The 20295-nt window shown below is 40.5% G+C and overlaps 2 protein-coding genes across 5 annotated transcripts in view; both read right to left on the bottom strand.

Annotated features, from left to right (window-relative positions):
• swap70a (switching B cell complex subunit SWAP70a) overlaps positions 1-18163 on the bottom strand; it is a 58645-nt gene extending 40482 nt beyond the window's left edge. Inside the window, exons 1-2 of one of the 4 annotated variants that reach the window (XM_061883002.1) lie at positions 17978-18163; positions 14582-14722 (exon numbers count right to left, since the gene is read on the bottom strand). In XM_061883002.1, the coding sequence (XP_061738986.1) occupies positions 14582-14722; positions 17978-18073 (237 nt within the window). In that variant the 5' untranslated portion in view covers positions 18074-18163. Of the gene's footprint in view, positions 1-3824; positions 3982-10298; positions 10377-14581; positions 14723-17977 lie in introns of those variants that run through there. The other 3 variants (XM_061883020.1, XM_061883029.1, XM_061883012.1) reach the window with 3 other exon arrangements.
• Positions 18164-18254: 91 nt separating this feature from the next.
• Positions 18255-20295, bottom strand: part of ipo7 (importin 7) — a 34672-nt gene continuing 32631 nt past the window's right edge. Inside the window, exon 25 of the mRNA XM_061882990.1 lies at positions 18255-19386. Within this exon, the coding sequence (XP_061738974.1) occupies positions 19289-19386 (98 nt within the window). The 3' untranslated portion in view covers positions 18255-19288. The remainder of the gene's footprint in view (positions 19387-20295) is intronic.

Below are 20295 nucleotides of genomic sequence, written 5' to 3' on the forward strand. Positions count from 1 at the left end.
GATGTCCAGAATACTGTGTAATTATGCGATTAAAGCAGTGTATATAGTTGTGATCGGTGCTGGATCAAAATGTCCGCTATAATCTGTGACAACACGCGCACGCGTCATCATACCGCAACGTTTTCAACAAGATACTTCGCGCGAAATTTTAAATTGCAATTTAGTAAACTAACCTGGCCGTATTGACATGTGTTGCAATGTTAAGATTTCATCATTGATATATAAACTATCAGATTGCGTGGTTGGTAGTAGTAGGTTTCAGTAGGCCTTTAGGGGCTTAGCCAAAAATATTAAAGCAGGGAAGCTTTTTTCACATTTAAATTCATTAAAAGCAGATGTTTTATTCTTACAAGAAACACATCTCTGTAAAGACAACCAACACAAACTCAAAACTAGCTGGGCATCTCAGGTTAATCATGCACCCTTTACTTCACAAGCTAGAGGTGTAGCTATTTTATTTCATAAAAATGTGCCTTTCATACTTACATCAAAAATAATTGACCCTAACGGAAGATTTATTTTATTGAATGGTCATATTACATCCTGTCCAGTAACTTTTTTGAATATCTTTGGACTAAACACTGATGACTCAAACTTTTATCATCGAGTCTTTGGTCTACTTTCTGATGATAGCTCCTCTCATATCTACATTGGTGGTGATTTTAACTGCCTTTTGGATCCTACTTTAGATAGATTGTCAACTAAATCTCATGTAATTGCTAATTCAACTAAAACTATTAATAATCTCATGAGATCAAAAAATATCATAGCCATATGGAGAGTAAAACACCCTAATAAAAGGGAGTATTCATTTTACTCCATTGCACACAATTCTTACACAAGAATCGAGTACTTTTTAGTGGAAGCCTCTGCCTTCTCCAATGTCAGTAATCCTGAGTACCATAGTAGAATAATCTTAGATCACAGTCCTGTGAGTTTGCAGATCCAAATTGATCTCCATAAAATCAAACAAAAATTGAGATTTAATCCACAATTATTATTATATGAAGATTTTAAAGACTATATAAACAAGATTATCCAAGATTTTATTGAGGTGAATGATAATGGAGAGGTCTCAGATTCCACATTGTGGGAAGCTCTTAAAGCTACTGTGAGAGGATATATCACTTCATTTGAAAGCTCAAAACAAAGAGAAACAAGAAAATGGCAGAAAGAATTAGAAAAAGAAATCAAAGAAATGGAAGAAATTCATATAAATTCTCTTTTGCAGCCTGACTACAATAAGATGCTGAAACTGAAAAATTAATGCAACTCTCTTCTTCACGGGGAAGTATCTAAACTCTTGCTGAAAAATAAACAAAAACATTTTGAAATATCCGATAAACCACAAAAACTTTTATCAAGACAGCTCAAAGGAGATCAAGTTAAAGTTGCTATTCACAAAATATGCTCAAAAACAGGTGAAACATGTACAGATCTACAGGATATCAATAATGTCTTCAAAGACTTTTATTCAGAATTATATAAATCTAGTTCAGCTATATCGGCTAATGATTTAAATGATTTTTTTTACCTCATTAAACCTACCTCAACTGAGTCCAAATCATCAGAATTCTTTGGACAACACTATTTCAACTGAAGAACTGCAAAAAGCACTAAAATCTTTCTCCGTGAATAAAAGCCCTGTTCCGGATGGATTCGGTGCGGAGTATTATCAAGCTTTTAGTGCAGTGGTTCTTAACCTTGTTGGAGGTACCGAACCCCACCAGTTTCATAAGCACATTCACCGAACCCTTCTTTAGTGAAAAAAAAAATATATATATTTTTTTTTCAAATTCAAGACAAAGTTATATGTTTTTGGTAACACATTAGTATGGGGAACATATTCTTAGTAACAAAGACTTAATTTAGAGTTATTTGGACACTAGGGGAACATATTCTAAGTAACAAACACTTAATTTAGAGTTATTTGGTTAGGGTTAGGGTCAGGGTTAGAGGGTTAGCGTAAAAATAAGTCCATGCCGAATAAGGCATCGATAAGTACTTAATGACTAGTTAAGAGCCAATATGTTACTAATTTGCATGTTAATAAGCAACTAATTAATGGTGAATATGTTCCCCATACTAAAGTATTGCCATGTTTTTTTTTACTGGTGCACAAAATGAACCGTGCATGAACATCACCTTGTTCAAAGAACAAAACCAACACAGTGCCTAAACTCACAACAAATTACACACCTGTAAATCAGTCAGCTGTTGCCGTTTCCGTAATACGCCGATAGGGAGAAGTTTGTATTTACACGATGAGTCGGGTGTGTTTTGACCTCCGCCGAACCCCTAGGCCTGACTCACTGAACCCCTAGGGTTCGATCGAACCCAGGTTAAGAACCACTGTTTTAGTGATATACTGTCCCCTATAATACTTAGAATGTTAAATGAATCTTTCGTGAACAATAAACTTCCAAGCTCTTTGTATGAAGCCCATATATGTGTAATACCAAAAAAGGGAAAAAATCCACTTGATCCAGCCAATTATAGACCTATCTCCCTGCTCAATTTAGACCATAACATTCTTACTAAGGTACTCTCAACAAGGGTAAGCAACCACATAACAGATATTATTCATCCGGATCAGGGCAGTTTCATCCCGGACAGACCTTCTTTTGGCACTGAACGTGTTGTACTCAGACTGCACAGGAAACAAAAAGGCCGCCGTCCTGACCCTGGATGCTCATAAAGCTTTTGATTTAATTGAGTGGGCTTATCTTTTTCATGTTCTCAAATTATTTGGGTTGGGAGAAAATTTTATAAAATGGGTTAAAATAATTTATTTTGCACAAAAATCATATGTCATAACTAATAGTGTAATATCGGATAGTTTTGAATTACATCGCGGCGTGAGACAGGGTGACTGCCTTTCGCCCTTACTTTTTAATTTGGCCCTTGAACCACTGGCTATTGGTATAAGAAATAACTCTAATATTAAAGGATTTTCAGTGGGCTCATCAGAGAGTGTTCCGTTTTTTCCGTATTGGCCCTCTGTATAGGGGGTCGTCACTCAGCATGAAAGGAATTACTCGCTGTGCACTTTTTTGCTTGTTTTATTTGGTACTGTAACAGCAGCAGTAGCAGTAGCAGCAGCAGCAGTAGCAGTAGCAGGTAATAACCTAAAAGTAAACATGAACACAACAAAACAATGTATCTTGCTTGAATCATCATAATGTAAATAATAGACATGAATTAATCAACTGAACCATACTGTTGTCAACCATGCTATGACATTATCAATCACTGTGATTTTATCCTAACTTACTAATTTTAGCATTACATTTTATTATCATCATTAATTTATGTCATATAATGTTTTAAATGTGATCAGAATAATTTATAATGTCGGCATGATTCATGGACAAGCATACAAAAAAAAACATAAAAGAGAGGCGCTCTGTTTGAGCCACACATTACACACATAAGCAGAACTACATTAAAGAACTACAAATCCCATCAGCCAAACCAGGAAGTAAAGTGCCAGTATTTTCAAACTCAAGCCATACCGAAGAATAAACCTACGATCACTCAAATTCAGCCGGACACATACAACATGACAACACTCTAATACAACAGATTTCAATCTGCACATTACTCTGGTTGTACCCTTTAACTTAATAATTTTGCCGATGTCGTTCAAAAGCTAAAACAGTGAGTGTTTGCTCTGGCTGTCAAACAGCCAGCCAGCCGCACAACAAGCGCCGTGGACTTAGCGAACACACAACAAACAAAAAAGAAAGGAAGCGAGCAAGCATGGATTTTAAACAATAGTTTAGTTGATCTAACCAAGAAAAGCGGACATAAAATGATCTTACCAGTGGGGTATGCCGGTGACGAAGCACGCTGTTTTTTACCAAACGAACAATGACACCATTTTTAAAGCTACCCAAGTAGTCACCTGACAGTGGTTGCCACACCCATCTTAAAATTCCCAAGCAAGCTTGCCATAAATACATATACACATAACAAATACACACAACACCTCCCACTTAAGTTCCTGATGTTCCATCCAAGGAACTTACACCACGATCAGGAGACCCCACCTAGTGATACCTGTTCGATAACCCAGCTACAATGATTTTTTTTTTTTTTTTTTAAATTAGTAACTTCTTTGCATTGGCTAACTAGTGTCCACCCTAATTGTGCAGTGTCGCGTACTGTTGGCAGAAGAAGGGCATAGTCCCAGAGTCAATCATGACACTCTGGCAGATGATGCGTGGCAGGGTCAATATTTTTTTTTTTAAATGGAGTGTGGATGCTTATCTTCGTATATGTACTGTGTGCACTGTGTGGGCATGGTGGCAGCGATCCGCCTACACCAACCAGCTTAAAGGGGTTTTGGGCGTTGATTTGGCCATGTGGTGGGGCAGTGACTGGGACTTTGAAGTCGCCCCGGGAGATAGCATCATGAAGTCGCAGCTGGAGTCGAATCCTCTGCTGGGATCAGCACGACCAGCCGCCTCACATCCCTTTGCAGGATAATGGTTGATGGGAGTTGTTGACTTGTCCTGCCTTTTGCGTGCACTCTAGCGGAAGGTCACTCATCACTTGCTGGCATACTCTAGCTCTTTGCTTTCGGCAGTGGATGCAGTCATTAATAACGCTCCTGACTGCTCGAAGGCCCAGTATGATCCAGGCTTTTCTCCGAGTACCTAGGAGAGTTGCAGCAATCCCCTCGTGGTTCTTGACTGCAGAGGGACCAGAAGAACAGCAGTCTTGCCTTCATTCCAGGACTGAATTCGTCCTCCGCAGAGTAGGAGCCCCGTGACCTCATCTTTCCGGACCACGAGTCGGTCCAGAGTTTCATCCCGGAACTCAACTCCTTCCTGGGCTTCAAGGACAAGGTAATGGAAGGCCTCTGCCCTCTCAACAGCTGTAAGAGCAGGATTTGCATTTTCGTTGGCAGTGGCCTGGTCGCTGCCACCTAACCAGGCCTCCACTGCCCGCCGAGTCCAGGCAACAGTCCCGCACAGCCTGGCGAGGGAGTTAAACCTCACAGGCTCAACGAGGCGCACAAGGGCCACGGCCCGCCTCCGTGTTATGGACAGAGGTGGAGTGGTCCTGGGGCCGCGAGGCTCAGGAGGCTTCATTCTTCTGTCGCTTTCCTTTTTCTTTCGCCTTGTGACCACGGTAGAAAATATGCGTCTTTAAAGCCTCTTGATGCTCTCATCGGCGACCGTGGCAGCAATATCACATGCAGTCTTCACCGGCCACTTGCTTTCAGGCCACTTGAGGAATTCAGGCCCTTTCTGCCACTCCGAGTCCTCTTTTAAGTCAAGCCCAGTCCTCATTTTCCCCCTCTTCTTCGAGAAGTTGATTGTAGCGAGGATGCGGAGTTTGTCTGACTCGGGCTCGTACCTAACCTCGAGGGCTTTGCTGTTCTCCTCTTGCATCTGATTTGGGAGGATGGGGATGTTTGGCGTGCTCGGACAGCCAAGCTGGAGAATGCTATGCCCCCCCCCCCACTTTGGCCAGAGAAGACCCCTCCAAGATCTTCTCCACACCAACAGTTGTCTCTCTTAGAGCTTTACAATCATTGTCCAACGTCAGGATGTCATCGACGTAGCAGTCTTCTTCTAAAACTCTACGATCTTTGAGCATTGACGAGAACTGTGGCAGTTTGGCTGTCTCTTGCATTGCAACTTGGGCAATACATCCTGCTGGCTTATCGCCAATGTTCACTCGGACAACTGCAAACGTCTCTATTTCAGTCAGGGGGTCATCCCTCCACAGGAATCGATGCAGGTGGACCTCTTCATCCTTCAGCCAAACTAAGTTGTACATCTTTCGTACATCGCCTAGGGCAGCATGTTGCCCGCTTCGGAACCGTAAGAGTACTCCTTATTGGATTAAGTACATCTGGACCTTTGTGGAGAAGGTCATTCAGGCTCCAACCCTGAAACTCTTGGCTGCTATTCCACACTATTCTCACAGGGGTGTAAGCAGAGTTGGGGTTCGGGGTGACCAAGTCGCTAATGTACCACTTTGGGCCCTTCCAGGAATCCATCTCTCCTTCTGATAGTTTGACAGCCGCACCTCTTCTGACCATGTCATGGATTTGTTCCCCATACGCTGCTTTCCAAGCGGGCTTTCGTCCCAGCCTGGACTCTGTCCTCCTGAAAGTAGCCTCCACGGCTCTGCGATTGTCAGAGAGAGAGGCTGGGTCTCCTCGCCAGGGATAGGCAGCATCCCAGTGGGATGACTGGCTGTGCTTGTCCGCTCGAACATAGGAGAGGCCAATCTTGATTTTCTCCAACTCCCTTTCTTCTCCAAGGGTCATCTCCTTTCCTCCTGGGGCACACATGCCAAATTTGCAACCCCCACATTGAGGATCGCACGCTGCCCCACCTGAACCACTCTAACACTTCCTTGTTAGTAGTAGCGGTGCTGCTGAGGACTGTCTTCCTTTGTGAACTCTGTGTTCGGGGTGCTCAAGTCCACAAGGACCTCCTCATATACTCTTGAGGCAGTTCTCATGGACCACGCTAAATGGGTGTCGGAGTGGTGGAAGTTTAAATCTACCATCTCAAGGAGATCAGGGTGGCTCCCAGCGACCGTCTTTCCAAGTGGGCCATCCCAAAGGATCAGGTCCCCTTCTCTCCTGACTGGCTGTGGGACCAGGCGACCTTCCCTGTGGCTGATGAGGAGATCGATTTTGGTAGGCCGGACCAAGTCTTCAGCAGCAACACCAGGGAAGAACCCTTGAAGTTGATGTAGTATGACTTTCTGCGTGACCTCTGCGATGCTCTCCAGGCCGTAGCAAATGATTTTGTGCACTCCCACCCTTCCCTTGGGAGTTCCTACCCTCAACCGAAGGGTGTATCTCCCGGTCATGATTGTCCTCCGCATCCCACCAACTCCATGCACAATTACTTTGATGTTCTCTCCACATAGTCCGAGACGATTGGCTGCAGTATTTGTGATGTAGTTGGTATCTGAAGCAAGGTCAATCAATGTACTGATGAGATGGCCAGAGTTGGTAGTGACCTTGAGGAGCATCATTAGCACTGGATATTCTTTAGGTACACTTCCACTTCTGGTGCAGATTGCTGTGGTGGTTTTGTTCGAGAAGACTTTCCTGCACTCTGTCCTCTGCTCTGGGGTAAGCATTGCAAGAAACTCTTCTTGGTGGCTGGTTAGGCCAAGAGGTTTTTTCACCACCTTCGCTGGGACTTTACTGCCACCATCCCTTTGAGTGGCGAACCTGGGGCAGAGCAGGTAGTTGTGAGTCTCGTCATGCCGGCAATCCGCTTTACTACAGAGGAACCCTAAGTTGCAACGGCCATCCTTGGGGTAAATGTTCAAGCACCTGTTGCACACACCATGGATCCTTAGGTGAGACTTTCTTTTTGCCAGGTCCAAGTCCCTGAATGTTTTGCATGCAAAAAGCCTTTCAGTGTGTGTTTCGTCGCCACAGACAGAGCATGCAGATTGTGGCTTTGCTGGAAGCCCGCGTTGACCTGCAGTGACCCTGGAGAAAGCCTTCTTCGCCCTCTTCTCTCAAGTTTCTATCGGGCTTTTCTCAGAGGGAGTCATTTCTGCGAGGCTCGTTTCCAACTGGTCCAGCTCTTCAACAATTACCTCCTGTCTCTTTAGGAATTGAAGAAGACACTCAAAGTGGTTCTGATGGGCGAAACCATTGGTGGGCTCATTCTTGTGAGCCACCCACTTCTCCTTTAGGAAGTTCGGTAGCTTACTTTCCAGAGAGTGTGCCACCAGACGATTTTTCATAACGTCCTCTTCACCCAAGATGAGAAGGTTGCTTAGGGCCCTTTCCACCGTCTGGATCAGCTCAATTGCTCTCCTACGGTTATTTCCTTTTACAGGGGGCAAGCCTTGCACCTCACTCGCAATTTTTTGGACAATCCTTGCCTTCTTCCCATATTTGTTGTCCAAGCGTTGGAACATTTCCTCAGCGGACGCACAGCTGGACAGGACTAGGTCCTTCTTCACTTTCTCACTGAGGCTAGCTAGGAGATGGAACCTTGTTACACCTGCCGTCCTCAGTGGGTTCTCCAATTGCTCCAGTTCTCCCCACTCAGCCTTCCAACGGTAATAGTCTGTTATGTCACCAGAAAATGTGGGGAGACGTGCTCTCTCGAGGGGGAACTGATTTCTGTAGCCGTAACCTCCAGGATACATTTCAGGGATGTCCCGCGGAGCACTCAGTCAACAGCGGTGTGCTATAGGCATTTGATGTGGTTCCAGTGCTACCACCAACTGGTCCACTAAGTGCCTGGATTCTGGTACGTGAAGCTGAGATGGTTGTTGGGAGAGGATCGGATGGAGCAGCTTGGGTGATGCTGCCTGTAGGAAGTTCCTCTTTGGGACTGGGACCGCTAAATGGAGGCTCTGTGAGACTGACTGGGTTGAGCACGTCCTTCGCCCTGTCAGACTCTTTTCCTTGTCGGACTTTGTCATCCATATCTTCATAGGATGACTCTGTGCATCTTGGTCTCTCGTAGAGCATCAAGATCCACAAGAAGTAAAGTGCCGGTATTTTCAAACTCAAGCCGTACCGAAGAATAAACCTACGATCACTCAAATTCAGCCGGACACACACAACGTGACAACACTCTAATACAACAGATTTCAATCAATCCAATCCAATCCACTTTATTTATATAGCACATTTAAACAACAATAACGTTTCCAAAGTGCTGCACAGCCATGTTAAAAACAATATTATGCTCCACCAATGACTGAATAAAACAAAAAATGAATAAAAATAAAACCAATATAAAAACAAATATGATTAAAAACTATTTTAAAGGGTAAAATCAATTAAAATAGTAAAATAAAAATCAAAGTGTATAAAAAACAGAGAGGACAACAGACAGAGGACCACACAACTCACGTAGTGTTAAAAGCCAAAGAATAAAAGTGGGTCTTAAGGCGAGACTTAAAACACTCCACTGTGGAAGCAGTTTGAACATGGAGCGGCAGAGTGTTCCAGAGCTTAGGGCCGACCACAGAGAAGGCCCTGTCTCCCCTGGTCTTAAGTCTGGTCTTGGGCACCACGAGCTGGAGCTGGCTCTCAGACCTCAGAGCGCGCGCAGGAATGTAAATTTGAATGAGGTCCGAAATATATTGAGGTGCCAGTCCATGTAAAGATTTAAAAACAAACAGCAATGTTTTAAAATCAATTCTAAAATGAACAGGGAGCCAGTGCAAACTCTGAAGAGTTGGGGTTATATGCTGGCGTTTCCTGGCTCCTGTTAAAAGTCCTGCTGCCGCCTTCTGGACTAACTGCAACCGGGAGAGAGATTTTTGGCTAATGCCAGCATAAAGTGCATTGCAGTAGTCCAGGCGACTTGAAATAAAAGCCTGCACGACTTGTTCAAAAAGGTTAAAAGATAAAAACGGTTTAACCTTTACTAAAAGACGAAGGTGATAAAAACACGATTTTAAAACGCCATTGACTTGTTTGTCTAGTTTAAAATCGCTGTCTATAGTGACGCCAAGGCTGGTGACTTTGGGACGCACATAATTTTGCAATGGTCCCAAGTCAGTGGGGGCCGGACCAAAAACTAAGATTTCCGTTTTTCGCTCATTAATCATTCAAAAATTCTGGGCTAACCAAGCCTTGACGTCGCATAGACAGTTAAGAAGGGGTGTCAGGGGGCCGTGGCCTTTTGAAATCGGCATATAAATTTGGCAGTCATCTGCATAAAAGTGATAAAACACTCCATGTTTCTTAAAAATATCTCCAAGAGGGAGGAGATAAAGAGCGAACAGGATGGGGCCTAAAATAGATCCTTTGGGGACACCACAGTAAAGCGGGGCAGAAGAGGAGGTGGCGTCCCCCAGCCTGACAGAGAAGGACCTCTCAGACAGGTAAGATCTGAACCACTCTAACGCAGTCCCCCTGACACCCACACAGTCTCTCAGGCGGTCTGAAAGAATTGTGTGGTCGACTGTGTCAAAGGCAGCTGTAAGATCTAAAAGCACTAAAATGGCAGAGCTGCCAGAATCAGGTATTAAAAGCAAGTCATTAAAAACCTTTAAAAGTGCAGATTCAGTACTGTGCAAAGCTTTGTATCCAGACTGAAATGGATCTGCACATTACTCTGGTTGTACCCTTTAACTTAATAATTTTGCCGATGTCGTTCAAAAGCTAAAACAGTGAGTGTTTGCTCTGGCTGTCAAACAGCCAGCCAGTCGCACAACAAGCGCCGCAGACATAGCGAACACACAACAAACAAAAAAGAAAGGAAGCGAGCAAGTATGGATTTTAAACAATAGTTCAGTTGATCTAACCAAGAAAAGCGGACATAAAATGATCTTACCAGTGGGGTATGCCGGTGACGAAGCACGCTGTTTTTTACCAAACAAACAATGACGCCATTTTTAAAGCTACCCATGTAGTCACCTGACAATGGTAGCCACGCCCATCTTAAAATTCCCAAGCAAGCCCACCATAAATACATATACACATAACAAATACACATAGTAAATCCAACAGAGAGTCTCATCTTACTTTATGCAGATAATGTACTTGTAACACTTACCGAGCCAGAAATTGCATTACCACTTCTTTTAGAATATGTAGACTCTTTTGGTAGAATATCTGGTTATAAAATAAACTGGTCCAAAAGTGAGCTTCTGTTCCTAGGGGATAATGTTAAAATCAGTCAAAATCCAGTTAAAGTCGCAGAAATGTCTATCTTGGCTTAACAATATTTAAAAATTATAAATCATTGATAAAATTGAACTTTACTGAAGCCTTTGAGAAACTGAAAGTGTGTATTGAGTATTGGAAGAGCTTACCTCTCTCTATGTTAGTCAGAGTGAATGCTATCAAAATGATCACTCTGCCAAAATGTATTCATCTTTTTCAAAATGTACCAATTCTAATTCCTGCAGATTTTTTCCAAAAACTTGATTCTTTAGTTCTAGTTTTTGTGTGGGGATGTAAGAAACGCAGAATATCCAAAAAGCACTTATTTAGATCTACAAAGAAAGAGGGACTGTGTCTTCCAATGTTAAAATACAAACCCGGTTTTTATAGGAGTTGGGAAATTGTGTTAGATGGCACCCACTTGTTCCCAATTAGCCTGCACACCTGTGGGATGTTCCAAATAAGTGTTTGATGAGCATTCCTCAACTTTATCAGTATTTATTGCCACCTTTCTCAACTTCTTTGTCACGAGTTGCTGGCATCAAATTCTAAAGTTAATGATTACTTGCAAAAAATAAATGTTTATCAGTTTGAACATCAAATATCTTGTCTTTGTAGCATATTCAACTGAATATGGGTTGAAAATGATTTGCAAATCATTGTATTTTGTTTATATTTACATCTAATACAATTTCCCAACTCATATGGAAACGGGGTTTGTATTATTATTGGGCATCAAATCTGAACGCATTGACCTATTGGAATATGGGGTTCCCAAATAATGAATCTCTTAATTCTGCTCCCTTATGGCTGAAATTGGAAACTGCAGTCATTAGTTAAACCCTATACATCATTGCTATCTCTACTTTTTACTAAACCAGTCTCTTCAATTAAATCAATAAGTCATAGTGTAGTAGTACAAAATTCTATCAAAATTCTTTCTCAAATTAAAAAACAATTGAATATTTCCAATGTAACTATGTATTCACCAATATGTCACAATCATGCATTTATTCCATCGATAACAGATAAAACATTTTTTGACTGGTACTCAAATGGAATTAAATGCATAAAAGACATTTATGTCGAGGACAGTCATGTGTCATTTGAGCAATTGCGAATCAAATTTAATTTGTCCCAATTCGGTCGGTTTTGCTATTTGCAGGTAAAAACATTTATTAAAGAAAACATTTCAAAGTCTCAGCTGGTATATGAAAAACATCCTCTTTTAGAATTAATAAATTTATCACCCTCAAGTAAAAAGCTTATCGCTAAATTTGCAAGCTGCTTCATTATGCCCATGACATCAGCAGACAGTGTTAAAAGAGCATGGGAATAGGAACTAAGAACAACAATCAGCAATGGGAACAGGCACTCTCTCAAATTCACAAGTGCTCAATTAACAGCAGACATAGGCTCATGCAGTTTAAAGTGATTCCTCGTTTTTACTTTTCTAAAGTTTTATTACACAAATTTTATCCTGATACATCTCCACTTTGTGATAAATGTAAATCTGCTGAAGGATCATTCTCTCACTCGTTTTGGGGATGTTCAATTATTAAATTATTTTGGTCCGGCATTTTCTTTTTTTACTCGAGGGTATATCAGAGAAAACTTGTCCCTGACAGGGATATAATCTTGTTTGGGTGGTCTTCAAAAACACAAAAACTTTCAAATATATTACAACTCTGTTGCTGATTGGGACGGTCTTTGCCAAAAGACTCATTCTCAGAGACTGGAAAACCTCATCTGCACCCAACTTCAGGAACTGGTTAAATGAACTTGTGAATGTAATGACTCTTGAAAAAATAAGATTTATAAACTCTACAAATATGAATAAATGGGAACTAACCTGGAAACCTTTACTGAAATATATTGAATCATAACTTACAGACATTTAAAGAAAAACAAAACTGCCGTCTTTTTTGTAGTTGTGTTCCTTTTTTTTAATTGTTATTTTTTGTATTGATTTTACACTACAATTGTTTTGTTTGTGTCACTTTCGATATGGTGAGGTTTACTTGCTTTTTTGTTTTGTTTTTTGTGATTATTGTTTTGTATTGATCAAGCCCTGTAATTTTTACTTATTTGTTTTCCTTCTTAAGTGTGTACGGTTGATATGATATGGATATGGATAAGACTAGATATGTGGCAAAAGATTATAGTCAGGTTGCTGGTAGTGATTATAATAAGATGTTTCGTACTACTGCTGATATATACGTATACGTATACAGATACGTGTTCTAATGCAGCTTGCAGCTCAGTATGACTTAAAACTACGTCAAATGGATGTCCTTACTGCTTAGCATGCACCTATACACTGAAATTGATATGGAACAGTCTGAAGCGTTTGAAGTAGAAGCCATTGAAAGCAGGGGGGAAATTATTGCGCATACCTGCAGTAATAAGTCACTTTATGACATAAAATGCTGCACAAGTTCCTTATTGAAAATGAGTTCCTCCAAAATTCAGCTGATTGTTGTCTTTACAGTAAACACAATGGAAAGGAGAGGGTTTTATTGATCATATGGTTTGATGACATCCCTTTTGAAGCAAGTGATTGGGAAACACTCAAAAGTGTGACGGAAGTGTTAGCAGCTGAATTCATAATTAAATACCTGGGAAAACTTTGACATTTCCTTGGCATTGATTTTGCTCAGAAGGAAGGCAAAATTAAAATGAATCAGAGGAGATACTGGTACATTATAAATGTTTTGGAGAGATTTGACATGACTCACTGTATACCGGGAGAAACCCCAAGTTAAAACAAAGTGAAATTTGACAATGAGGGTGAACCTGTTGATCCAAAATGCATCGGGAAGTAGTTGCTAGATTAATCTAATGTATTATCGACCCGATTTAAGCTTCATTGTTAGTAAATTGTCACATCTATCTGAACCAACAGAACAACATTGGATAGCAGCTAAACATGTGTTAAGGTACTTAAAGGGTACTGTACCAGGAATTGTTACAAGAAAAATGGTGATCTGAAACTTGTGGCACATAGTGACGCCAACTGGGCAGCAGACCAGAGTGACAGATGAAGTGTGACTGCAGGTTTCTGTTTGTTAGTCTAAGAGAGTTTCCATTATTTCTTGGAAATCAAAGAAACAATCCATAGTTGCTTTATCTACTTGTGAACCTGAATACATGGTGTTCTCACACGGGGAAAGCACACATCTGCTCCATTTACTGAGTGAAATGGGCAAAGGACATGAATATGCTACAGTAACAATTTTTGCGTACAATCAAGATGCTATTGCCTTTGCAAAAAAATCATGTGTTGTCAAACATGTAAGCACATTATGACATTAGATAACATTTTGTCTGTGGTGGGGAAAAAAAAAGTCTGTAACTAAAATGAGAATGGACACATTTGCATCTTTTCTTTTTTTAAATATAAGTAACTAGATATGGAGAAATGTGTAATGCACCATGTTGTATCCTGTCAAAACAATACAAATCAAGGACAAGTGGGAACTTTTATTGTAAGTTCTTGCTGACTATCGGTCTGACTCTGGGTGTAAGTGGAGCGAACATACCGGTGCGCCTAATTATCAATAAATGACTGCAACTGGTTAATACTCTATGCGGTTGGCCCTAGTGTGTGAATGTGAGTGTGAATGTTGTCTGTCTGTGTTGGCCCTGTGATGGGGTGGCGACTTGTCTGGAGTGTACCTCGCCTTCCACCCGAATGAGGCTGAGATAGGCTCCAGCAACCCCCGCGACCCAGAGAGGGACTAGCGGTACAAAATGGATGGATGGATGGGTTTGTTGTCCTTCGGTGATTCTAGCTCTTCCTAAAATGTCCATTCTAACAGCAAGTAAAATGGATATTTATTTATTGCTCCAGAGTACAGGGTGAGACAGAAATGGTATCTTGATGTTTCTGTATGTTTTGCATGTGTGGAACAATTGACAATAGAGAATCTAACATGCACTATGGCTCACCTTGTCAATAATGAAGGTGTTGAGGTAGGGCAAGTATCCTTGTTTGGAGAGAGGTCCTTTATCGTCATCTTTAAAATGCTCTTCAAGAGCCAAGGGGTCATGGGGGATTTTCATGATGGTGCACAGGCTGTGGGACAGCACCTGAAGAAATATGAAAACTAAAGCAACGAGAACGTGATCCACCCATATGCAAAAAAAAAAAAACACACCCAAAAATATGACATTTTTGCAGGCATGACTGGCCAAGTGAAATAAACACTTGCCTGTTTTTCATATTGTCTTATTAATAGTATTGTAGACACTTCAGGGTCGATGATTTGCTAACACAGAAAGAGTCAAACATGACCAGAATGAATGACGCAAGAATGTAAAAAATAACGCCAAATGGGGCCTTGGTCTCAGTATGATGCAGTACCATTCAACAAGCACAATATGAGACAAACAAAACAGAGTATATATATTATTGTAATGGCAGTTTCCTAATCGCATTGGATGTCGTTAGGGGGTGCAAGTGTACCCACTGAAGTGAGTTTAGTAAACATTGTAAACACTGGAACGTCCAAACCTAAACTAGATGGACGTTCATTTCAGTAAATTAATTTGTTAAAGAGGCAAACTATTCACCATCAATTATCCTTTAAATATGTGCATTCACGATTCTATGGTTATAATTAGACATTTCCTCTTTGCTGTCACAATTGGTTGGTGGTTGGGGGCCACTGTGCTAGAAGACATGCAGGCTATTTCTACAGTGGAGTCACCTGCTTTCATGCAGCTAATTAGCATGATACCGCGTCAAACAGCAAATGGCACGGAAAACATGTTCCAAGTACCTGGACAGTGGGGACATAAAAATGGAAAGCAAGCTAAAAAAAACCACTCTAAACTCTGCTTCTGCTCATCATTCATCACTGAAGGTACACAGTCTGTCACATCTCATATACTGTTGCTCTTTCATTCTAGACTTCTAGAGTGTTTGATTACAACATCACTCTACATGTACAGACTATAAAGTTCACAAACATAAAGAGGGATCCTAGTGGGCCAGGACAATCTTTCCTTAACTCTAACATACAACTGGGGAAATACGTGGAGTGTTCTGGGCTTCAGTACAGTGTTGATCTCCTGAAGACATTTTATTTCCGAATTCCTTGAGAAAAAAATGCCTGGTTAGGCTTTGTGTATGTCATGTGTGCTTTCCTTGGGTGAAGCCAGGTTTACAGCTATGTTGTGACATGTTATTATGCTGTTTGTTACTTATGTATGTTATGTTGCAGCTATTTAAAAGTTTTGTCAATTTGTTCTGGCCTGAAATACATTGGCCCTTTGAAACATATCTTTGTGTGTTGTATGTAGACCTCATGGCTTAGCAAAGTTCTGTGATGCAAATGCATGTCAAGTTGATCAACAGATTGTATTATTCTCCAGTGCAATAACAGTACTGAAATTAAGGCTAAAAAGGCATTAATAGGAGCTTTTTAAAAAAAGAACTAAATAGTTACTTTTTTCAGTAACACATTACTTTTTGGTGTAACGGGGTTACTTTTGAAACAAAGTAACTAGTAACTGTAACTAGATACTGGTTTTCAGTAACTAAACCAACACTGCTCCCGAATAAGTTTTTCAACTTGTTTAAGTCGGGGTCCACGTAAGGAATCAATAAAGTACTATCTATCCATCCATCCATCTTTCTAATCAATTCATGGATCACATTAATCATGTGTAAACACTAATTACTCACACAATTTTGACGGATGCTCCTAATTACCTTAACAGCAGATGGTTACCAAAAGGCAACACAAGTCAGTGATCGGGTCAATGCATACTCAGTACAAAAAGGATCAAGTGAAAATACTTTAGGGCTGCCTAAACGTAGTTTTCAAGGGCCAAAGGAAACATGCCGATCGGCCGTGTGGCAAACAGCGATGTTGAGCGTAGAGCAGCACAATGATTGAAGAGTTTAGAGCAGGGGTAGGGAACCTATGGCTCTAGAGCCAGATGTGGCTCTTTTGATGACTGCACCTGGCTCTCAGATAAATCTTAGCTGACATTGCTTAACACGATAAGTATTGAATAATTCCGCTGGTAATCAGTGTCAAAAATAACGTTCAAAATACAAAACATTCTTATGCATTTCCATCCATCCATCCGGTTTCTACCCCACCTGCTCAAAAAGTCGCATTAATGGCGAGAATTATTTTTTTTAATTTTTGGTTAACCTCAGAATAACAATTTTATTAAAAATGATAAGAGATATACTCTAAAAATGTTGGTCTTTCTTAAAAATGCACGCATAGTTGTATTCAGTGTTTAAAAAAAAAAAAATTGAATGGCTCTCACGGAAACACTTTTAAAAATATTTGGCTTGTATGGCTTTCTCAGCCAAAATGGTTCCTGACCCCTGGTTTAGAGTTAGACCCATTTATAAAAGGTAGTGGTGATCATCACGCTTGATTGATGGAAACTAGTTAGCCTTAGCCTCAATGGTTTAGTGAGATTGAAAGAGGTCATATACATATGTATTGAATTTGGAAAACCACCCAGCGGGGAGGCAAACAAAAACTCTCAGGAAAAATTATGCCCCCGGGGCCCACTTTGGGCACGGCCTGCACTTAACGATTGTGCTGTGCTCACTGGCAAATTTGACCTTATAATACACCCAGATTAGACTTCAGAACGAACTCTAGCAAAGTTTTGAGCAAGTAATTACGTGCATTCAAGTAAAACATTTTAAAAAGTTTTCCCTAGATGGCATCCTGACAAAATTGCACTGACGTACACATATTGAGGTATATTTGGATAATTTGAATTTGGCAAATAAGTTAAAACACGTGATTAATCATGAGTACAAATTCAAGTGTGATTATGATTCCTAATCATGACACATCACACTATTAATAATCACATAAGTGCCATGTTCTTGACTGAGAATCTACCAAACTTATTTCATAGGAAATTTGTACCCTTTTTGCGCCAAAGAAGCTGAAAAAATATTTTTGAGTAAATATAACATTAAATCAGCCATAGTTTCTATATTATTCATTCATTCCAGTTAAATTTATGTTTTCAAATAACTGCAGATATTAAAGTGGCAAATATACATCTCACTTTCAGCCAATTGAGCGATGGTGGTTCTTTTTCAATCAAAAGCATTTTATAATATCGTTAAATGAAACTTGCATAAATGAGCAATAGGGTCACGGGTAATTAGTCCACTTTACATAAGCCAGTTTTGTCAATTTTACTGAAACTTATACTGTTTCCCTTTACTTCAAATATATATTTAAGCCGTAATGGTCAAGTGTAATGTTGGCTTGTAACCAGCGGTAGAAGCCACCTTCATGACGCGAAGTAAGTTAACCCAAGTTGGAAAACTGCTACGGTCATAATTCTCACCTTCAACTGAGACTTGGACACTTTTCCACGCTGGTCCACGTCAAGGGCTGTGAAAACGTGCCATATGGACTTCACGAGTTCTTCGCGGAGCCACATTTTGTTCAAAACTAACACTGAAGTGTGACTACTGCTTGAGTTGAAGTTGTGATGTGCCCTCGTCTGCTGCCAATTAACAAGTGCACGATAGCGCCACTCTACGTTCGCTTTTAGAACACACCCACAGGTTATAACGGTCGGTGGTTTCCTGGTTGGAAAAAAAAACCCTATGACAATTGACCACAGGTGAGTATATGGATTTTAATGATAGTGTAAATTAAAACATAAAATGTTGGTGTAATGAAAAACACTGATCATACAATCCCTTAGCTTTTTTTCTTTTAATATGTTGTTATATAGATGGTTCATCCATACACCAACCAAAAGCTTGAGACTTTCGCGCGAAGTTCAATTGTACATGCTTCAGTAATGTAATCAATTGTACTTTCAGTGCTCATCAACACGTCCTGTAGCCATACTGAACACAGAGAACATTCTCTTCTTGCACAATCTCTAATGTTAGCCCCTTAATCTTCTCTGGATGCAGACGACCAGCCATGGCTCAAGTCGCTCGCAAAGTAACAAGATTTACAGCTGAGTTCAGTTTAAATAGTCCTCAATTTAAAAAAATGCAGTCTGATACAGAAGGCTAGGAGACCTGAACAATATGAAAGTGCTAGTCATTAATTTACAGAGATCAGGCATCACATAGCGCTATGAAGTATCCAATATGCTACATATGAATACAGTTGACACCTTATAAATGCCTCTGGTTGCCTTTCAAGGCTACTTGAAAAAAATCAATAACCTTGGCTTGTATGTACATAAACTAGATTGTTTATGCAGAAAACAAGAGTTAACAACCACTACCAGAGGAATTATCTTATTACGGCCGTGTGGCCACGACAGTGATAATGTAATATTTAGTCCCATTATCAATTCCTTAAATGTTAATCCCTCAATTTTGTTTAAGTGGGAAATAAACAGGCGCATTGTTGTCGTGACAGTCGCCCCTCCTGGACTCCAGAAGACAGTGTTGTTCAGAGCATTTCCTCTTGCATCGCAGCTCAAGTTCTTGGTTTGTTTGTTTCCCCCAGCCATTGGTTGCATTTTGGTTGCTCTCCCACGTTTTCTCGTCCTGTTTCCCCATTTGATAAAATTGAAGAATGACGGAGAAGAACCAGTTCTGGAACCACTACTTAAGGGAAAAACACAAGCTTTTTTTCTCACTTCACTACAATCAGTCACAGAGTAATAAAAAGAAGAGCGGGTGACTCAATTCATTCCTGGGGCAGTGCCTCCAAAGTCAAAAGTAGGTGGTACCACTGGCGCTGTGAACCTGTACCCGCCGTGTTTCTCAATCATCTTGGATTCTGAAAGTTGGAAAATGAAATCAGTGCTAGGGCCTTGAGATTATTTCGTATAAAAAATAAATAAAACAATAAAATAAAATAAAAAACACCTGCAAATATGCTGTAAAAAGTGATGAAATTAATGTTCCCCCAAAAAAATTTCAAGGGCCCTTGTCTAACGTTAAACAATGCCAAAGCGTAAAATCATAAGGTTCTTGCTTTTTGGCGTGAGCTTGCACACAGTTTTGGAGGCTTCTATTCACAGGGTACTGCGGTCTAGTTACATTGTAATGTCACCGCGGGTGGACGTATTTATTAGGACATTAAGTCAAGCGCTCAGCCAGAAGGGGTGGAGCTTATTCCCTCTGTTTCAGGCTGAGGCAACATAAAAAAGGTAGGATAAAGTATTTTCATGTAATCGTGGCATATGCATAAGAACACCAATATGCAGTAACAAATGCTGCTAAAAGCAGTTTTTTTAATGCACTCTGAATCGATATGAGAGTGTGCATGTGTACCTAATTTCGTGACCGGGTGGATTTATGTAATGTTTATGAAGTGTATTTCGGACCATGTCTCCAGAAGAAAATAGCCGCGACGACTTCAAGATACATATTTATTTAACAGTGTACAATTTTAAAATATATACTATGATACTTTCGGAGAAGGTAGGGCGTGATTTAAAGGGGAAAATTATGACCAGACCTATGTAAGCATCAACATATACCGTATTTTTCGGACTATAAATCGCTCCGGAGTATTAGTCGCACAATAAAGAAGAAAAAAAAACAAACATGTAAGTCGCACTGGAGTATAAGTCGCATTTTTGGGGGAAATTTGATAAAACCCAACACCAAGAATAGACATTTGAAAGGCAATTTAAAATAAAGAATAGTGAACAACAGGCTGAATAAGTGTACGTTATATGAC

This window comes from Nerophis ophidion, linkage group LG02 (assembly GCF_033978795.1).
Source record: "Nerophis ophidion isolate RoL-2023_Sa linkage group LG02, RoL_Noph_v1.0, whole genome shotgun sequence".
Taxonomy (NCBI): domain Eukaryota; kingdom Metazoa; phylum Chordata; class Actinopteri; order Syngnathiformes; family Syngnathidae; genus Nerophis; species Nerophis ophidion.